This window comes from Octopus bimaculoides, chromosome 7, assembly GCF_046866305.1.
Source record: "Octopus bimaculoides isolate indiv1 chromosome 7, ASM4686630v1, whole genome shotgun sequence".
NCBI classification, from domain to species: domain Eukaryota; kingdom Metazoa; phylum Mollusca; class Cephalopoda; order Octopoda; family Octopodidae; genus Octopus; species Octopus bimaculoides.
The window spans coordinates 97,536,879-97,558,914 of record NC_142934.1 but is presented as its reverse complement, the minus strand read 5'-3'; the positions used below and the strand labels follow the sequence as shown (position 1 = coordinate 97,558,914).

Sequence of the window (22,036 nt, the reverse complement as noted above, 5' to 3'; positions counted from 1 at the left end):
TTCTTCGTTTTATTTGCTTTTTTCTTTTTAAATTTGCTGTTTTACCCTAACCCTATCACCGATAGAATTGTTTCAGAATCGTTTGTCTATGTAGTCGGCACTTAATGTATATCGGCTGAATGGACGTCAGTGATTGGTTGAAATTACAGAAATACGACAACTTTAACATGGAATAACTTAGGGATTTCTTTTTTTTTAAAGAAGACTAAGAGAAAAAGATGTTTTATATGACACATTCTACCAGTGTTCCAAGTTTCAAAGTGTTTCGTTAATGAAAAATGTGGTCCCCGTTTTAAAAAAGATCCTGATATTCTTCTCAGGCGCCAGAAAGAAAATTATGATTGGCTGGTGGGAAGGGGAAAATTCTAGGGGTGAAGTGATTAGTGAGAAACTTGTGGCAATGGGGTTTAATACGGGTGACAAGAGGAAGAAAGAAGAATGAACTAGTTAGCCTGATTGGTGGTGGCAGGAAACCAGCCAGCTTCAGAGAATCTTGTTAGCTTTTCTACTCTGGTCAAAAGATGTTCCTCTGCATTATTGTTTACACCATTTCTCACAGAGGAATTAAATGGACACCAACACAAGATAGAGAATAGTGAATTGGAATTGATACTTTACACTGTTTTGTTTCATGCTTTCTGAATTTAAATTTTAGCATTTGGAAGAACATCCAACTGTAAAAACCATGCCAAAGCATACTTTGCTGGTGCTGGTGTCATGTAAGAAGTACTCAGTCTATTCTGTAAAGTGGATGGCATTAGGAAAGGCATCCAGTTGCAAAAACCATGCCAAAACAGACAGTGGAGCTAGGTGCAGTCCTCTGGCATGCAAGATCCTGTCAAACCATCCAACCTAAACCAGCATAGAAGACAGATGTTAAATGATGATGACTGAACAATTACCTTGGAAACAAAATAAGGATAGGAATGCATATCTTGTGCCTGATAAATAATACCATCTCCTGATAATTAAAAAGAAAGAATTTGCGATAGTGTCTCCCCATTAAAATGGAGATTTTCAGGCTGTGTGGTAAGTAGCTTGCTTATCAACCACATGGTTCTGGGTTCAGTCTCACTGCGTGGCACCTTGGGCAAGTGTCTTCTACTATAGCCTCGGACCAACCAAAGCCTTGTGAGTGGATTTGGTAGACGGAAACTGAAAGAAGCTTGTTGTATGTATGTATGTATATATATATATATGTGTGTGTGTGTGTGTGTGTGTGTCCAACACCGCTTGACAACTGGTGCTGGTGTGTTCACGTCCCCGTAACTTAGTGGTTCGGCAAAAGAACCGATAAAATAAGTACTAGGCTTACAAAGAATAAGTCCTGGGGTCAATTTGCTCGACTAAAGGCAGTGCTCCAGCATGGCCGCAGTCAAATGACTGAAACAAGTAAAAGGGAGTAAAAGAGTATAAGCTCCATAACATAATGTACTTAAGGCTCCCTTATCAAAGCAAAAGAATTAACAGAAAGAGTAGAAAATACAGTTCTATATTTAAGAGATGAGGAATTATTTACATTATTTACATTTGACGGATATTTGTCCTCATCTTGTTTGTTGTTAACACAACGTTTCGGCTGATATACCCTCCAGCCTTCGTCAGGTGTCTTGGGGAAATTTCGAACAAAAGATATGCGGCCCATATGACATCAGGGCAGTATTCAAGAGCAATACAACACTTCGCAAATATCTCCTTCGGGTAAAACCACCAACAGAAGTGAATATGACCAAAAATTGCGTGTACTCCATCCCATGCAGCTGTGGTAGGTTATACAAAGGCGAAACATGCCGCCCCCTCAAAATAAGGGTAGAAGAACATCGCAAAGCTGTGACATGAGGAGATATTGATAAATCGGGTATAGCTGATCATGTATGGCAAAATGGAGACCACATCCCCCTGTGGGATGAAGTTAAAATAATAGACAGGGAACAACACTGGAAAATACGAAAACTAAAAGAAGCAGCACATATGCTAGGACACAACAACCTCCTAAGCAGACCGAGTACAGATATGAATAGCATATGGGAATTGGTATTGAGGAAGGATAGAAAAATAATAGATTTATAAACCCTAAAATTCACTCCATAATTGCCCATGGGCATATGGCGTAGTGGTTAAGAGCGCGGGCTACTAACCCCAAGATTCCGAGTTCGATTTATGGCAGCGACCTGATTAATAATAATATAATAATAGTAACATCGTTAGGAATGAGAACCCAGGTTCGAAATTTCCCCAAGACACCTGACGAAGGCTGGAGAGTCTATCAGCCGAAACATTGTGTTAACAACGAACAAGATGAGGACAAATATCCGTCAAATGTAAATAACGTAAATAATGTAGAAAGAGTAGATAACCAAACTAATTGTTTCACATTTTGAAGTTAATCTTACAGACATTGACTTTTCTTTGTTTTCTTTTCCCTAAGAATAAAAAAAGCTTTGTACACAAGTGATGACACTCACACAAAAAACTATCATTACAAAGTAAACAGAAAAGCTACAATGATATGGTGTCAGTAGGAATAAAAAGAAAAATAAGTTAATCTGCATATATACTGGGAGATAAAAAAAAAGACCAAGATGTGGTCTGAATGACACATGCCAGCTTGAGCAAGTGAGGACAGCAGACAGGCATCATCAAATGTGCAATGTAGATATTGACACAATTCAGTGGAAAAGGTTTTAACTTACATTTTATGTAAAATAAAGACACAAATACAATGTATACACATCAAATAATTTATTCTAGTACAAGAACAGGCATGTCTTATTGCTATCTCACAATAACAAACCTACTGATCTTGAAATAGAAAAAAAAATGCAGAGTACAATGTTGTATTGTCTGCATTTTTGACAACTCTTATACAGACACAGCATACACCTACAACGATATGATTGGAGGCCAAGTTACATTCGGAATATGAGTTTCCCCAACTTCGTCACTAATAAGAAAAAAAAAAAAAAAAAGAGCAAAACTAAAAAGTGGAATAAAAAGAAGAAAATACTAGCCTTTCACACATTGGAAATGAAAACAAATACAGCTAAGCACTTAATTATAAACTCAACATCATAGAATTGTGTATAGTTTAAAAAAACAACAAAAAGACTCATTATTAGCATGGTAATGAGTTTAAGGAAATGCACACAGAAATCTCCACCAACCAGAGTTTATACAGTCTTTCAAGCACTTAATGAAATAGCTCTCAAGGACAGGATTGATAGTCTATCACAGTTAACTTTCCTGGAACACCTGAAAAGTATTAGCCTGCAGTCTTATACTTAACTATTCCCCCCCCCCCCCCCCGAAATAAAATCTATTTAATCAATATGTGAGCCAATAATCCAGCATATTTATTTGGTCATTTTATATCTAGAACTGCTTGAAAACACATGTGGGATGATAGTTTAAAAACATTCATAAAACTAATATTGCACAGATATTGCACTTACTAATGTATTTTGCATTCAAGTTTATACTCCTTTCCACTTTGTTACGTGTGTGTGTGTGTGTGTGATTTAATGCCCAATTTTCCGTGCTTGCATGGGTTGGACAGAGATCATTTGAGGCTCTTTCTGTTGCTAACCCTCACCTGTTCCATCATCATCATCATCGTTTAACGTCCACTTTCCATGCTAGCATGGGTTGGACGATTTGACTGAGGACTGGTGAACCAGGTGGCTACACCAGGCTCCAATCTGATTTGGCAGAGTTTCTAATCAGATTGGAGCCTGGTTTCCAAGCAAGGTAATATTTCCCGATGGCCGGGCATTTCTTCCACACAAAGGTCACATCTATTATCACCTATTCTTTAAGGCTTTGCTTTACTAATTACTTCCCAAACAATTGAAAATACTTTGCTACTATCTTTTAGTGCCCAAATTAGCTTACTAAGGTTGGTAGTATTCATTTTGTCCTTATGATAGGCTTCTTTCAGATTCCATCTATCAAATCCATTCATAAGGCTTTGGTCAGCTTGGGGATTTAGTAGAAGAAACTTGCCTAAGATGACACATGGTGGGACTGAACCCAGAACCATGTGGTTGGGGAGTAAACTTATCACATAACCAGAACAAAGTTTCACAAAAAAAAAGAAATTAGGTTAACATTTAGGTTGATGTCTTAACATTTCAGCTGTTAGTCCTTCATCAGAAAGGGATGCATAGAGAAACTGTGTAAAAAGGAAATTAAAAAAATTTTAAAAGGGAAGGGGTGTACAAGGAAAGTAATAGATTACAGGAGGTTATTATTTTAAAACCTATTGAATAATCTGTGAAACAAGACGAAGTTCCAATCAAGAAACTTTTCTTTAATTTCTTAATACAGAAGTCTTCAAATTTCATTCCATTTCATTTCCTTTGAAGACTTTCTGTACCTCTACATAAATAAACTATGGAACAATGACTTTCATTTCTTCTGCTGTAACCTTATTATAATTACTACCAGTATACTATTCTGTACTCTACCTAAAATTCAAACACACACAAAGCTTACAAGCCATAAATCTGAAATAAATACTCCAGGAAAGAAAGGAGAGAAAGATAGAGATTTTCAAATGACAGTGGTCTGTTTGATTTAACACATCTGACACTGATAGATGTTGATGTCAAATATGCTGAAAAAGACCTTTAGATCATTAGTAGACAAATTACTTCATGTAGTGATGACGAAAACAGCAATCTGATTACATGAAGTGATACTGATAATATTAAACAGCTGTGGTGAAATTCAGATTACCTTAATCAAACATTTCCACCAGTCAAAAGTCTATTTCTCAAAGAGATTGATACAATAGGTAATGACCGTGGAAGTTGATTCAAGCATTTGAACTTTGACAAGATTATAGTACCAAAACAACAAACTAAAGTTTACTTACAGCAGCAAGTAATTTCAAACCAATTTATTTTTTTGTAATTGCATCTGGCTCTATAACTGACTAGCACTTTCTTTTTAATTTATGAATACTTCGAGCAGAGTAGCAGACACTATATTTCAAAATGCAAAGACTGCAAATATTAAACAGATAATTTTGCCCATGTCCAGATATTTTCCTACCTTGTTGAAAACCCACTGATCTAGCCAAGATTTGCAAATACAATAAATGACAGTATGATAGAAACTTCAAAGAAATCCCAATAATGATACATCATCATCATCGTTTAACGTCCGCTTTCCATGCTAGCATGGGTTGGACGATTTGACTGAGGACTGGTGCAACCGGATGGCTACACCAGGCTCCAATCTAATTTGGCAGAGTTTCTACAGCTGGATGCCCTTCCTAACGCCAACCACTCAGAGAGTGTAGTGGGTGCTTTTACGTGTCACCCGCACGAAAACGGCCACGCTCGAAATGGTGTCTTTTATGTGCCACCCGCACAAGAGCCAGTCCAGGGGCACTGGCAATGATCTCGCTCGAGTAATATAATTAATATACACCAACCCTACAGCACTAATGTGTTAAAAAGTAGGTGAGACCATCATTATCAAACTTCTTGTTTCAAAGTTCATTCCTAGTGAAAGGGTATGGCTGAAATAAAAATGCTATATTACACTGGTCGAGCATGTATGCATATGTTGCCTTTGTTAAAATTAAAATTTAAAATTTATCAGTTTTACAATGACAGGAATCCTCAAAAAAAATGAAAGATGGAAAAAAAAAAAAAAAGTAGTCAAGTGGTCAGATTGCTGTTTTCATCATCACTCCATGAAAGTAATTTGTCTGCTAAAGATCTAAAGGTCTTTTTTCAGCATATCTGACATCAGCATTTATCAGTGTCAAATGTGTTAAATCAAACAGACCACTCTGTACTAGAGTGGGCCATGGTGCCCCATATATGACTAAAAGACTTCACCGGGTGGTGCTATTAAGTTAGGCATGGCCTGGGCCTCCACTGGCTGAAAGCTACCAAAGTCCCTCAGAGATTATTAGCCATAGTATCAGTGGCAGAAAGACCATCTTAAAAAACAAGCATAGGCTGTAACAAATAACCACTAAATTTACATAAAGCAGTTTTTTAAAATATATTAAACATTTGAACTTGAATGAGGAATGCCTTCCAAATGGTAATGCTGGTCTACACGCACACACACACACAACCCAGGGAGTTTAAAATTTTGGCAAATTATCAGAATGATAGCAGTCTACCAACCTTTCTACAGTTTGCAACACTGAAATTGAAAACTAGATGATATGTTAAATATACTTAGAGATTGGTGAAAAGAATTTATTGAAAGCAGAGCTTTACAAATCATTATTCCATGTTTTTGTTGCTTATCTTCAGACAGTTATGTAGAACAGAATATGAAAGTTGGTATATAATGAAAATGTTCAAATGTCAGTGAATGCTGATTGACTGGCAAAAAATATTAAATAATGTAAAAACAAGGGAGAGGGGTACCTTCATTGGTAAAGATAAAAATATACAAAGCAACAGAATAGGTAAAACCATGTGTGTATATATGAAAAAAATAAGTAAATATTTAAGTGTTGGATATGTTCCTAGTAGTAAGCCGACGAAGCACATTCACTGCCTATGGCTACCTGACGTCATCCATGGTATTAATACAATTATCACTGGATCTACAGCAGGAATTCCTCAGTGTATGTTGAATATATAACAAATGATAGAGACATCAATCCCTCATGGGTGGGATACTGTACAAATGGTCATAGTGAATCCCTCAGTGCAGACGAATCTTCTCAGTTGATGTTATAAGGGATATTTCGATAAATAGACTATTTTGCTCGGTTTTAATACAGCATGTTGTTAGTGAGTCTCAATCATTTGTTATATATGAAAAAATACATATGCAATAGTACGGAAATTATATCTATAAGAATTAATGACAGTGCAAGACAAATATCTTAAGGCAGTTAGGGGTCTTTAATTGTAGAGTAAAAAACATCATATTATTCAAATTCTGGTGAATTTTGCTGCTTCATACAACCATTTGAAGAAACAGAGACACTTCATTCAGCTGCCTAAAGGCACATAACTAAATTGCAGATTTGAATAAAAATCACCATGTATACATCAGGGTAGCATGACAGAGAATTAATCACTGAATTTCAAGTGTCACAGATCCCATTTATTTTGCAAACAAAATTATATTTGAAGAAGCTAGTTGTAAATTTTTTTCAAGTGATAAATGGATTTTTTTTAGAGTGTTAACCCCCACCCACTAAACAAGTCGGTGGAGGAAAGGTAGTATCCATAACACGACACTTTTCAGGGCATCTAACGTTGGTAGGAAAGAAGGCATTCTCAGATTGGATTTCTACCCTGAATGCTTGCAATAGAATGGACAATGCTACAAGCACTCAAGTACCAGGTGGTGATTACAAACCAGGCCAAGGCATAAGTTTGCCACCCAAAATAGAAACAAGAAGTTTCTACAGTTTTCACTGCCAAATTTCATTCAGAAGCTCAGTCTGAAGCTATGGCAGAAAACAATCGCTCTAGGTGCCATGCAGTGCAATCAACTGGAAACAGAGTAGCTGCATAAAGAACCTCTTAACCACCCATCTATCTACTAGTCCATGGTCTAAGGTTAGTATTCACAACCTTCACAGCTCTCCCACATACTCTCACTTTAGAGAAGAGGAAGAAGACTAATATGGCAGTAAGATGCAGTGGGTATAGCTAACATTTTAACTAGTCTTCATAATCAACCAGAGCTGAGACTGCTCCATATCTATAACATAAAACTGCTAAATTTCAAGTAGTATGTTAAAAAATTAAAACCTCCAGCACAAAAACTGTTTTGCTATGTTCCACACATCAGCTTAATAACAGGAAAAGTCAGTTATTTTATTAAACTACTTCAAGGTCTTATTTTCTTCGTATTCCATAAGAAATATGGTAACAAAGGGATTTTAAGCACAAAGGTAACAAGTTAGCCCAGAGTAGCCTTCCACTGTGACCCTCCTATTTATGTAAATATTCTATAAGAATTGTTTAATAAGCGTGAAAAGTAACACGAACACAATGAATGGTTAAAGATTAGATATATAGAAACGTTAACGTTTCGGACATAAGCGCTCCACAAAGACTTTTGAAAATAAAATGAAAAAAAAAAAAACTTTGCTCATCTTCGTCTTGGTAAGAGAGGAGGGGTACTACTAAAGCAGCGCGGACCCGAACGCGCAGTCGCGCGTCCGCGCTAGCTAGTCTTCAGTGGTCGATCCTAACCCTAACCCGCGTGTGCAAATGAATACGTGTTTCGGGTTAGGGTTAGGATCGACCACTCACGACTAGCTAGCGCGGACGCGCGACTGCGCGTTCGGGTCCGCGCTGCTTTAGTAGTACCGAGAGGAGGTTTAAACAAAGAAAATAGATAACTTGGCAACAAGGAAACTTCCATTTAGCCATTTGACATGTCCTATGTTGCAGTCAAATCTCTTTCAACGGTCTACCATCTAAAGGGAACTAGATGATTAAATTCCTAAATCTAAGGAGATCGTACAATTACATCAACAATAGTTCAAAAACTAGGTAAGAAACAGACACAAAGGTTGGCAGCGTGATGACCAAAATATTATTTCCGATTGCCAAGATGACCATATACTTTATTTTGGAATACGTGAGACTACAATTATATATAGTTAGGGTCATTCACAGATATACACGTTAGCTATATTCGCGCATTTACACAATTCAGGTCTAGTCAGACACTTCCGCATACTCACAAAGTGCGCACGCACGCATAAGTGTCGCCCGCACACTCTGATATGTAGTCAGGCAAACACAATCAATAACATACACGCATAACTAACAGCACATACAAAATCGTGGCTACAGAAACAGAGGTAACACTATTTAATGAAAACTTCTAGCTGAACCTCATTCTCTAGGTCATATCTAGACGTCTTGCATTTTAACCGACAAACGTTTGTACATGAACAGTACAGGAGTGTACCTTTGCTGTAAAGAAGACCACGTACAATTGTATTTCTCTAGAAATAGAAACTACAAAATGGATACTTAAACAGTGAATCGTCAGAGAAAGACACCGATCCTTCACATTTATACGAGCGATAAAATGGATAATAACGGTCGATAGATGTAGATAGAAGTAAAAAAAAAAAACAAATGCCAGTAGAAAGGAACGAGATATAGAATAGATACAATGATGCTATCAGTACAACCCGTCCTATTAAAACTATTCCAAATACACACCCACACATATCAATAAGGGCAGCATGCTAAACTGAAGGGTACGTATGGTGTAGTTGATAGACAAAAATAGATTACCATCAACATTATTTCCATAAAACTGGGTGTCTCCTACACCGCTACTTTTACTTCTAATGTTTATTTATCCTCACTGAGCAAACTGATGATGAAAGACTTTCCAGTCGCGACTATAGTTTTTGCTATTATATCTAGAACTACGTTAGCTAATGAAAACCCGTATTTTTTATATAAAAGTCAACAGAGGGGAATTTAGGTTGCTATTTTTAGAAGGTCAAGCTTCTTGTTTTTTTGCGAGGAGGGGTTAACAAAAGGTGCGTAATCCTTAGCACTTGATAAAAATTTACCAAAACATTTTCCACAAGAAATGATAATTAAAAAACACAGCTAGATTTTTTTTCCAAAAGTACAGAGGATAATGTTAACAAGGCCATTTAAATAATTTTTTAGAAAAACACACTCAGTGCGTGTACGCATATATAACATTAACCATATCAGGTTTATTATATAAAACTCAAAATGAAAAAAACAGAAGTAAGAAGGTTTTGTGGAATACTAATTCTTTTCATGCATACTGAAATGGTGTCTCCACTTCCGACGCGTTTGAGGAGGGAAAAAAATGACGATTGCAGCCATGAAATGGGTGGTTTACCTTTTTTTTTTTTCAAGCTTCCGTCTCGTAACATCAGTTATGAAACAGACGGGCAAAAGAGATCACCGTAATAGACATTAACACAACATATATGCAATTCTAGATATATATACATTCCTACAAACACCTATATATTAAATATTTTAAAGTGCCAGTTTAAATGAAAAAGGGACTAAAAACCACCCACTCACTCCTCTTTTATTGAAATCTTAGCCGTCAATTTCATATAATACATGCACACAGACACCGCCAATCTCAAGATAAAATGTTGAAAATTGACATTTTTCACTCTCAGTTTGTCTCGTAGTTTCCAGGAACACGATAAGTAAATAAATCTGATTATGGAGCATTTTCTCTCTCTATTACCATTTTATTATATCTTTCTTCAAATCACACACACAAAAAAACAAACATTTTTCTCATTAGCTTTACAATATTACAACATACACACACACACACACACATATATATTTATACGCGCTCGCGCTATATATATATATATATATATATATATATATATATATATATATATATATAACAACAGGAGAGGCGGGTAGTTTAGGTTTCTATTGGAAACCTTTCGTCATGTTAAAAAAAAATGTAAATTATTCCCTTGTTTGACTTTCTCCACCATGAAATTCTCTATATTTTATTTTTAAACATCAGCGGAAATAAAATATTTACACATAAATACGCACGCATTTATATGTGCGTATTTTTTTACCTGCTCCGAGATGCTAGAAATTACAGAGAAACTCTGTTTCATCATGAGATGAAATCGCGCAGTAATAAACATGTAAATGACATCGAGGAATGGAAAAATAGAGATTAATGTAAAGAAAAGAAATAGAGACATAGATATACAAAGAGGGGGAGGGCAAAAATTGTATAAGTATGAAACAGATATATATATATATATATACAAACGTTTGCACGCATGTGTGTATATATATATATATATATATATATATATACAAACGTTTGCATGTATGTATATACATATATATACAAATGTTTGCATGTACATATATATATATATATATACATACAAATGTTTGCATGTATATATATATATATATATATATATAAGATAGTTCGGGGAAGAGAATCGGCTCTGTGTAAAACAAGGGAATTAAAGAGAAACCCCCAAAATAGAGTTAACGATGTTTAGTATTAATAATAAGACAAAAAAAGAGAGAATCAGCCACAAAAGTGAAATATAGAAACATTAGGGGAAAGAGTCCAGCAAAAGAATTAAAAGATAGCTTTAGTAGAATTGGAGGAAGACATTAAGAAGAGATAAAAGATGGGGGGAAAGAATCTTGGTTGGGGTCGAAAAAAAATGGTTTTTTATTTAAATCTTACCTGGCAACCCATATATCGGTTATGGGTCCAAACGACTTGAATTGCCTCTCTAATTCATTCTTGCCAATTCGACTGCCTAGATCACCGACAAAAATTCTGTAACCACCTCTAATGCGGTCAAGAACTGCACGATTTACCATCGTCATGAAGTTAGAGCGATATTATAGTGAGCTGAAGAAATGGTGGTGGACAAGCCAAGGGAAGATAACTAGTGGTAGGCTTAGCAGTGAAACTCTCCAGTTTAACGGTGGCTAATTACATTGTGATTCTTTATTTTAATTAACATTCTTTCCTTTTATTAACTCTTATTAATCTATTCAAGTGCTATTTTATATCTAATCTCGCCTTAAGTCTTAGTCTTTGACATTCTTTCCCCCAAAATAGAAAAGGAAAATTATTAGACCATATCTTAAATTTGTTATTTTATTTACTCAAATTCATGTGTGCGTACGTGAAATGATGAATAGCAAACATTTACTGCTGAAAGAACTCCGTACTATAGCAATGATAAAATCAGTTCTGTTACATTGAGCAACCGAAATTTTGTTTGCTTATATGTGAAACATGTTTATGATTAATTTTAGGACACTGTTTCCCAAAAATTACATTTTTTTTTCTTATCACGTTAATTTTTTTTTGTTCTGTAATATATTCTCATTTTTAAGAATAGCCTATCTACCTGATTTCAATGACACATTTGAGTGTCTTGGAAGTTATACCTATTCTTTAGTATATTAAGGCGTTCTGGTTCCAAATATTTCGGCTACATCCTCTCTAGCTTGAGAATTAACTGCAGACTCCTATATGCTGATGCATCCATTTGTGCACTGAGATTAGGAACCTCAGCTGCACCTTGCATTTTGATCCATTAGAAGTAAGACATTCTTGGGATGTAGTTGAGACACATTAGTTTTGTTTTATCATCTCTAATAAATATCAGTTATTTTGATACTAACATAATAATATCATTGCTATTGATATATGACATACTATTAAGATAACTACATCAACATCGTTTTATGTTTGCTTTCTATGTTGGCATGGGTTGGCTGATCACAATTATTAATTCAGTTTATTCCCTCACAAAAGCTTACAGTCAAGCTATTGAACTAAGAAGTATCAGCTTTGACAACGTTTACTGTAAGGCAAAGATCTTTTATGTCCACCACAACCATCCCTGGAAAAGTAAAAGGGCTCATAAATTCTAATTTCAGATTCAGTAGGTATCAATGAGTCATGCATGGTCCTGGTTTGTTCTATTTATTTTAAACTTTCTTGGCAACCATTAGGCAGATTCTAAATGGGGAGAAGACATGCTTTTTGATTTTAATAAACTTAGCTGTAACAAGTATCAAAGCCCATTATCTCTATTGTCACTTAGAACACTTTCCAGTAAAACTTGATAATGTATGGGAAGATAAAGGTTTCATCAGAATATTAACACAATGAAGAGAAGATGGAATGCACTCAACGATAAATTACAACTGGAATCTTCAATAAGACTGTCATGGGTATATTTCAATCTAGAAAGTCCTATACAAAACAATGTCTCATGAATTGAGTGACTGATGATTTTATATGCTTCATGCTTATTTTTAAGTTACAATTACTAATGCAGTACTACATCTCCAAAGCTGATGACAATCAAGCAAAACTGGTAATAAATTTGGAATCAGTGTCACATGTACCCAAGAATAAAGTGCAAGTTACAAACCAGCAGAATTTTTTTGATAATAATAAAAAGGTTAACTGTTGACTTCAAGTTTCACCTCTCAAAACTCATTCAAACATGCATATACATGAAACTCAAGAAATAAAACAATATAAAATGTGTGTGTGTGTGAGAGAGAGAGAGAGTATAGGTGAAATAAACATTAGAGATGTTTTGCCTTGTACAGAAACTGTAGGAGCTACTTAGAGATATTGCAAGTTCTAAAAGTAACAAAAACCACCACAATGTCAAAAACCCTTCCAGATCATCAGGAGGTACCTCAGAATCACAAGTGTTTCATGCCTTGTCTGTGTGGCTACATTGTTATGCTTCACTCAAGTGAAGCATACAGGCTAAGCATGAGTGAAACAACAATGTGGTCACACAGACAAGGAAAATATCAAACAATACAACAGCTATATTTGCTAGGAAAATTAACAGCAATGTCTTGAGACTTCTTAATGTGTACATACGTTAAATGATGAATAACAAACAATTACTGCTGAAAGAACTCCATACTATAACAATAATAAAATCATTTCTATTACACTAAGCAACCCCGAAATTTTGTTTGCTTATATGTGAAACATGTTTATGATTAATTTTAGGACACCGTTCCCCAAAAATTACATTTTTTTTCCCTATCACATTAATTTTTTTCCTTCTTACCATTACCAGTGAAGAATTCTGCATAGAGGTAGGGGTCCACCAAGGTTCTGTCCTCAGCCCCCTCCTATTCATCATAGTCCTCCAGGCGATAACAGATGAATTCAAGACAGGATGCCCCTGGGAGCTTCTCTATGCTGACGACCTTGCACTAATTGCTGAGTCACTATCAGAACTAGAGGAGAAGTTTCAGGTGTAGAAGCAGGAACTAGAATCGAAGGGCCTTAGAGTCAACCAGGCTTAACAACAAAATAAGTATTGAGGTTGATTCATTCAACTGGAACGAGTTGTTCAAAGATGGTGCCCCAGCAAGGTCACAGTCTAGTGACTTAGATAAATAAAAGATATATATATATATAAAGATCATTGATTAGAGAACAAACATCAAATTCGGGCCAATGACTTCATAAAATTCCATGCTTCTATACATTTCATCATATACAAAGAATACCATGGCATTCAACATATAAAAGAAATACATATATAAGCACAGAAGGTGCTTATATATATATTCCTTTTATATGTTTAAGACCAGGGTATTATTTGTATACGATGAAATGTATAGAAGTGTGGGATTATATAAAGTTGTTGGCTCGAATTTGATGTTTGTTCTCTAATCAATGAATTTTTTGTCTCTGTCTCAATTTCATTGAAGGACTTCTTTTTTGCAGTCCTATATATCTTTTTTTGTTTCCATAAAAAGAAACAAAAATTATTTCTTGCCATATATATATATATATATATATATATATATATATATATATTTATATAAAGGGCATTATTACAGAAAAATAATAACGCCACACAGTGGACTTCTCAAAATAACCACATTTAGCACCCAATGCGAGGAAAAAACAACCAACAGAAGATGACCAACTTTCTTTTAAAATAAACTTAATTGTGTATCGACCGCATTGGGTGCTAAATGTGGTTATTTTGAGAAGTCCACTGTGTGGCGTTATTATTTTTTTGTAATAATGCCCTTTATATAAATATAAACGAATAATTATATTCTTGGGAATAAAAATTTCCCTTATGAATTTTTTTACACACTGGCTTCTTGATAAAATTCTTGTAAAAGAGTTTTATCCTTTTTTGAATTTATTTATATATATATATACCGTCCGAGCGCAATCGTTGCCAGAGCAGCTGTCTGGCTTCCGTGCCGGTGGCACGTAAATAGCACGAGCATGATCATTACCAATGTCGCCTTCCTGGCACTTGTGCCAGTGGCACATGAAAAGACTTTCAAGCGAGATCATTGCCAGTGCCGATGGACTGGCAGTTGACACGTAAAATACACCATTTCGAGCGTGGTCGTCGCCAGTACCGCCTGACTGGCCTTCATGCCGGTGGCACGTAAAAGCACCCACTACACTCTCGGAGTGGTTGGCGTTAGGAAGGGCATCCAGCTGTAGAAACTCTGCCAAATCAGATTGGAGCCTGGTGTCGCCTCCTAGTCCACCAGTCCTCAGTCAAATCGTCCAACCCATGCTAGCATGGAAAGCAGACGTTAAACGATGATGATGATGATGATGATGATATATTATAAATTTAAATAATAAGGGTGAAAAATTGAATATTAATTTGATTAATATCAATTTAAAACCAGTGGCCTAGCATACTGAAAAATCTGAAGATTCAGAAAAAATATATTACATACATGTAAGAGGGATGACCACTAAGTGGACGTCCATTATACTAGAAGAAGACCACTAAGAAAAGATTGTTGGGAAGAAAATTCAGTAAATGCCAGAACGTAAGCGAGCAAGACAAATGAAAAGATACAAAATATAAGAATTAATTACAGTTTCATTGTTACCACTTACATAAATGTCCACAATTCATCAGTGATCGTCATAGCAATATAATTTGCAGAACTATACACGAGATGTCCACATGAGATTGAACATGTATATAGTTCTACCAATTACATTTAGGGTTATATTTCAAAAGTCTTTGTTTTGGCATGCCAAAATACCGGAAATCATTCTGCAGAAAATAATTCTTAACAGTGAATTTGCTGGTTAGAGAACATATATTGGGTCATCCCATAGATAATGCAGTTTTTTTTACACTTCTTTATTTTTCAAAATTAAGATAAACAAAGTTCTTTTCTAATCTAAAATTTACTCTCCTTCATTTTCTACAATGCTCTTCCATCTTTCTGTTAGACTTGCAATGATCCTCTTCCAAAATTCACTTGTCTGTGATGAAAAATACTCCTCCAGTTCTGTTCTGACCTCATCTACAGAATTCATTTTTTTCCCCATCCAAATGATTTTGAAGACTGTAGAATAAATGATAATCAGATGGGACAATATCACGTGAATATAATGAGTGGGGCATCGTTTCCCATTCAAACTGCTCCTGCCTTTGAAATGTCATCTTCGCTGTATGTGGGTGAGTATTATCCTGACAGAAGAACACCTTTTGTCTTCTGCCCCCCCCCACTCGCAATTCAATGGTGCACCCTCAGATTTACTCTACTTTAGCATTTTTACAATTTAGTGCCCTCCCAAAATATTTTGAAGCACCCCCAGAAACTAAAGCTTATATCATAAAACCAATGATCTATCCACCTAGACCTCAGGATAGATCATTGGTTTTATGGTATAAGCTTTAAGTTGAACCCAATGTTGCTTCCACATGTTGTGCTCCATTTTGATCATGCACAGTGTAGGACTCAAGATTGTGACTACAGTTCCTGGTAATGAATGCAGTCCACCTGCAAAATTCTAAGTGAAAACTGGAAATTAAGTTACAGACCAACTTGATCTCTTTTCATTCTAGCACTGAATTCACATCAGAATTTTGCAGAATTTTGGTTGGATTCCTTCTTTCAGATGTATATTTAATGTAATTTAAATGCTTTATCTTGATACATAACTGCAATTTCATAAATCCCTTTCACTGAAATTTTTTTGCCCATGTTGAAAAAGCAGAATTTTGAGGAATTTCAGTTCAAGTCTACCTATTTATCACCATTTGCTGAGTATGACTATCAACACAACTGTTTTGGAATTTTAATGAACTTGTTTTCATTAAATCAGCTGTTACTAATGTAATATTTCTTGAAGCAATATTTGCTCACCATGGTCATGTTATTAAGAAGCTCACTTTGCAACCACATAATTTTGGGTCCAGTCTTGTGACAGTTTAGTCTGGGAGTTATCCAAAATGCAAGAGAAACAAAAGTAACATCTATTTAAACTGTCAGAAAGACATAATATAATAATAGTTTAACATTTTGATACAAAGCCAGCAATTTTAGGGGAAGGGGGCTTGTCAATTACTGATCCTAGTGCTCAACAGTTACTTATTTTAATGACCCTGAAAGGATAAAAGTCAAAGTTGACCTTGGCAAATCTTAAGCATAGAATGTTAAAAACCGGAAGAAATGTTTTTGGCATTTTATCAGACATGCTAATGATTCTCTCAGGTTGATGTCTTAATGATGAGGGAAAAGGAATGAGGTTCAGTAATTAGGTGATACTATTTTATAGCATGTCAAGTAACAAGAGACGTTTATGTGAATAATCACTGTGTGTGTGTGTGAAAACATAATAAAAGCAATGTAATGTGCAAATTGACTCTCCCAGTACCCATTTAAAGCAAAAACAACTGTTCTTAATGTTTGTTAATGCTAAAATTAAGAATAAAAAACCAGAACCAATTAACCAGATATTAACCCATTAGCTCCCATAATTCTATTAACTGGAATTTTTTTAATGAAACTTTGATTTCTAGCATAAAACAGTGTTTGAAACATGCTGGAATGATCAAAATAAAATTTTAAATAGAAATAAGCGAGATATTGGGTGAAAATTAGCAAACCTCATTTGAATATCAGAGAAATATACCTAGCAGATATAGCGAAAAGGTTAGATATGTGTAAATATTGACAGATAATTACGAAATTTGTAATTTTTAAGTGATCTCATATGAGATCACTGGTAGGTAATGGATTAAGAAGTGTTATTTTGCAGAAATAGTGTTCCAGAAACATTAGTGCCTGACAATGCCAGCAAATTTCATGATAATGATTTGTGAATATGGCTTCATAATAAATGTAAACCCATATAAACACCCCCATATTATCCAGAAGTAATTGGGACAGCTGAAAAAATAGTAACAAGTGTTAAAATAGGTTTCAAAGCTTACTTAGTAAGTAAAGGTATTATTAGTGCCTTTTTGAGTCACTAGATAATCCTGCTTTCTAAGGACTTTTAGTTTATTGTCTTTGATGGACCCAAGTAACAATGTCTTATAAAACTGAAGCTGCAGTTTAGTATTGAGGTAGAAGAAATGATGAATTACAAGCTAGATTTATTTCTCAAGGCGGCAATAGTGTTGCTGTGATTCTTCTTGTAATGTTTTGAAGCGAATGGTGTCAGAATGTCATAGATATGCTAATGTTATAGTGTTGCATACATTTTATATACTATTTAAGGTAGCTCACTAGTTCAAGGTATTTAGTTGAATAAAGCTTCTGAACGTGAAGCATTACAACTTGAAATGAATTTAGTATGACATGACACTAAATAATGAATAACAATTTCAGATTTCGTGAAATTTCTCCCAAATTTGAATAACCTGAAGTTATTCAAATTTTCCCTATATTATTAAAAAAATGTAATGACGAATATCATGTTGATTTTTTTCCCCAAATATTAATAATAAAGAAGTTACAAGCATTTAAAATTACGTAATTTTAGTTAATCGGAAGCGTCCATTGCCGGACGCACCAGAAATTGAGACATTTTGTCTCCATGGAAACAGGACATAGAACGAAGGCGAAACAGCCAAATATTTTTTAAACTACACCTTAACGTCTAAAAACAAAAAGGTCGAAGCATTGTGCCATAGCACCATTTATTTTATCGCTTGTGCTTCCAAGTATCATTAATAACATTTGAATCAAAGTCAATCTCCACGAATATTATCTTTTATCTAAATCACAATCCTCGAAACATTTGCTGAACACTACAGATCGATATCAAATGTACTTTCATTTTTCTTATGATGAAATTCGAAACGAAGTTTTAAAAAATGCAGCAAAACTGCGAAAGTTTGAATAAGGGAAATAAGAAACTCAGCTAGATGTTCATTTGAGAGTTACCTACCCTTTGTTGTTTTATTTATGTCTCTGAATGTCGTAAACATTTCGCGGTATATTTCCGTCGCTCGTTTGAATTGTTATTTACACCTACTAAAAATGCTTCCTGCTTCGAAAAATCATCAGGTTCTTAACGGAAATCGACGCCATACACGATCTCTGAGTAGAAAGTCTAATAATTATAACCATTTAAAAGTCGAAAGTAAAATGTCACCACGTGTTGCTAGTGCTAGTGACATCAAAACAGAAGACACCCAGTATACAAAACTCCTTGAAAATAGTAATGAAGCAGTTGGAAGAAACGAAACTTACAGAAGCGACACAGCTAATCAACAAGGACTTTCTGACAAAAATACTACCCGAGTTAGAAAGCAAAGATCGAAAATAACGATTAAATACGAAAAGAATGATGAGTTTGAAAATAACAATACAGATGTTGAAACTGTATCGCCGTATTTTACAACGAAAAAACACGAGCAAACTGATCTGGAACAGGAAAATAAAAGAACCAAATGGGAACCCGAAGGGTGGTCATTAGTTCTCAATAACATTCGAGAGATGCGTAAACATCAAGACGCCCCAGTAGATAGTATGGGTTGCGATACGATATCAGATCGTACTTCAGCACCTGAAATATTCCGATACCAGGTCCTGTTATCACTGATGCTGTCCAGTCAAACTAAAGACGAAGTCACCTCAGCAGCAATGATGCGACTGAGAGAATATGGATGCAACATCGACAACATCTTGGAAACTACGGATGAAAAACTGGGCAAACTTATTTACCCTGTTGGCTTTTGGAAGAGGAAGGTCGAGTATATAAAGAAAACAACACGCATTCTGAAAGAGAAATATCATGGTGATATTCCTCACTCTCTCGAAGGTTTGCTTCAGTTACCCGGTATTGGTCCCAAAATGGCTCACCTGATTATGAAATGCGCGTGGGACAAACTAACAGGAATTGGTGTGGACACACATGTTCACCGCATTTCTAACAGACTTGGATGGGTTCCTACACAAACAAAAGAACCTGAAAAAACTCGCAAATTTCTTGAAGACTGGCTGCCTCGCGAATATTGGAATGAAGTGAACCATTTGTTGGTCGGTTTTGGCCAACAACTCTGCAGACCCGTCAACCCAGCTTGTGTTACGTGTCTTAACAAGGAACTCTGTCCAACTGGTCGCAAGAACGTGAAAGCTATGAAGATAACGAAGAAAAAAACATGAGTAATAACTGTGTGTTGGCATAATGATATTTTCATTGTAGGAATTCAAACAATATTAACGAATTAATGTATACATATTGATATAAAAGCCATTCAAACAACAGTCTTATACTGAGCAAAAACTAAATTAACATGTTTGTCTGTTGTTATGCATATTTTAGTTTGTCAATTGAGTTTTCACAATTAAAGCGCCATTGTATTCTGATTTATAGTAAAATGTTCATCAGTTAGGTTTTTTTCTCATCGCTTTATCAAAATATCCAAGTATAGAATTTTATTTCTATTTTGCACGGTCTCGTTTCATCGACCAAACGAAAATTAGATATAAATGCTAGGGTATTGTGAAAGAACACCTAATTCGAACGTTACTGGTAATGTTTTGTATTTCAAGACACGAGAAGATTTTTTTAAAATGCAATTGTTCAAACTACAATGGAAAATCATTTATACTTTCATAAAAATGAACCATCATTTAAGAAAGTGCCTTTCAGTCTCTCTCCTCCTCTCTCACACATTCTGGCACTTATGTACTGTTATACACATCTATATTGAGCTATTTCTATTTACATGTATATGTTATAACATATTTTTGTACATATAATCACATTACATATGTGTGTAGCAGAATATACCCATATTTTGTGTAGAATACAAAAATTATTTTATTTCTCATAGTATCTAGTTAAAAGAATATCAATAGACTTGCATATGTGCAAAATGAAAAGTAAATTAGCAGATCGTGGTTAAGCAGCTCATAAGTCCAAGTTTAAATCTATTGCAGGAATTTCATTGTATATTTGGGCAGAACACTTAAATTTGCATATTTTAATACAGGAGTAGGTTGCATATCCTAGGGAAATATTACCAGTGATAATTAACATTGTTGTGCTTGCTTGGCTTCAGGTAATCACGTACAGCGATGTAAAATATTCGCAATTATAGTCCTAGCATGAGATTCAGTTCATCTCAAACTCCATTAATATGTCATAGAAAAGCTAATATGCTACTGGAACAGTCCATGGACGGATTGATGTGTAGAACAGTATGGAAAAGAAATGATTCTGAGAGTGTGTGTGTGTGTATACAAGTATATGAGACTTTTATTAACATTACTGCATCATAACCATTAACATTACCATCTTGTATTCATTTAATTTCATCAAATAAACTGGTCTTATTTTATTGTCATGGCCATCTATTTATGTGACCATTTTCAAATAAATTGTTTACTTCCCATCTTAGTGAAAATTAATAAGGAAATAAAATATTTTTTATGTAAAATTTGGTAAAAACTTATATTTTTATTTTTATTGTATTTTTACTGCATGGAAGAGATTGTTTATTTATTGGAGCCATTGTTATTTTACAGCTAGTTGCCCTTCCATGCTGCTAGGCACTCAACCAAGAAGTAGGTGTGGAAGCTTTATGGTCAGCCAGTTAAGTGAGAAGAGTTATTGGTTAACTTTATGTCATCTCTAATTAATCAAAGGTACCAAGAATGCAAATGTCCAATTCTATCTTGTTATTATTCTTTCACACCGGCAGCCAGAGCATTTGCTGTTTCACGGTTTGTTATGATGGCAAGTTAAATCCAATCGTTCAGTTATGTTACTCTAAATCCCGAAAATTCCATCTCCTCATGTTTTGTCTTCAACCAGCTTCTGGTTTCTCTCTCTCAGTTCTGTTAACCATTTAATTCTCCCAACATGACATTTCCTACGCTCCCCCACCTTATATAAACTAGTTCCATTCAGATTCCCCTACCTCATATTTTAATATCTTGCCACACGAAGTAGAAGTCAAAGAAGATGTTCAGATAAATCAACTTCGTTTCCAGCCTCGCACACATCTAAAAACCTCTTTTTACTGTGCAAATTATAACTACTTTATTATTTCATTATCTATCTATGTACCCACAGTTTTGTCTTCCATGCCTTATGTTAGAGAAAACTTAAGATCCCTATATTCAATCCAATTCTCTCTCTTTCTCCCTTCTCCCTCTCTTTCATGCACATTTATTATTGTTATTCACTCCTTGTTCAACTGTTGGTTATAGCTCTAGTTAAGAATGCAAATGTCCAATTCTATCTCATATTATTGTTG

General features: G+C 35.0%; 2 protein-coding genes across 5 annotated transcripts in view; one reads left to right on the top strand and one right to left on the bottom strand.

The window, feature by feature from the left end:
• Positions 1-11,449, bottom strand: part of LOC106868844 (uncharacterized) — a 64,709-nt gene extending 53,260 nt beyond the window's left edge. For all 4 annotated transcript variants that reach the window (XM_014914280.3, XM_014914282.3, XM_014914281.3 and 1 more), the window contains exon 1: positions 11,212-11,449. In XM_014914280.3, coding sequence (XP_014769766.1) covers positions 11,212-11,357 — 146 coding nt within the window. In that variant the 5' untranslated portion in view covers positions 11,358-11,449. The remainder of the gene's footprint in view (positions 1-11,211) is intronic.
• A 6,911-nt stretch (positions 11,450-18,360) lies between these two features.
• Positions 18,361-21,214, top strand: LOC106868851 (endonuclease III-like protein 1). The gene has a single exon (XM_014914292.2). It carries the CDS (start codon positions 18,732-18,734, stop codon positions 19,932-19,934), a length of 1,203 nt encoding a protein of 400 aa, XP_014769778.1. The 5' UTR covers positions 18,361-18,731; the 3' UTR covers positions 19,935-21,214.
• The last annotated feature ends 822 nt before the right edge of the window (positions 21,215-22,036 follow it).

Coding starts and splice junctions, on each gene's coding strand:
- LOC106868851 (XM_014914292.2), top strand. CDS start 18,732: ATGTCTCTGAATGTCGTAAACATTTCGCGGTATATTTCCGTCGCTCGT.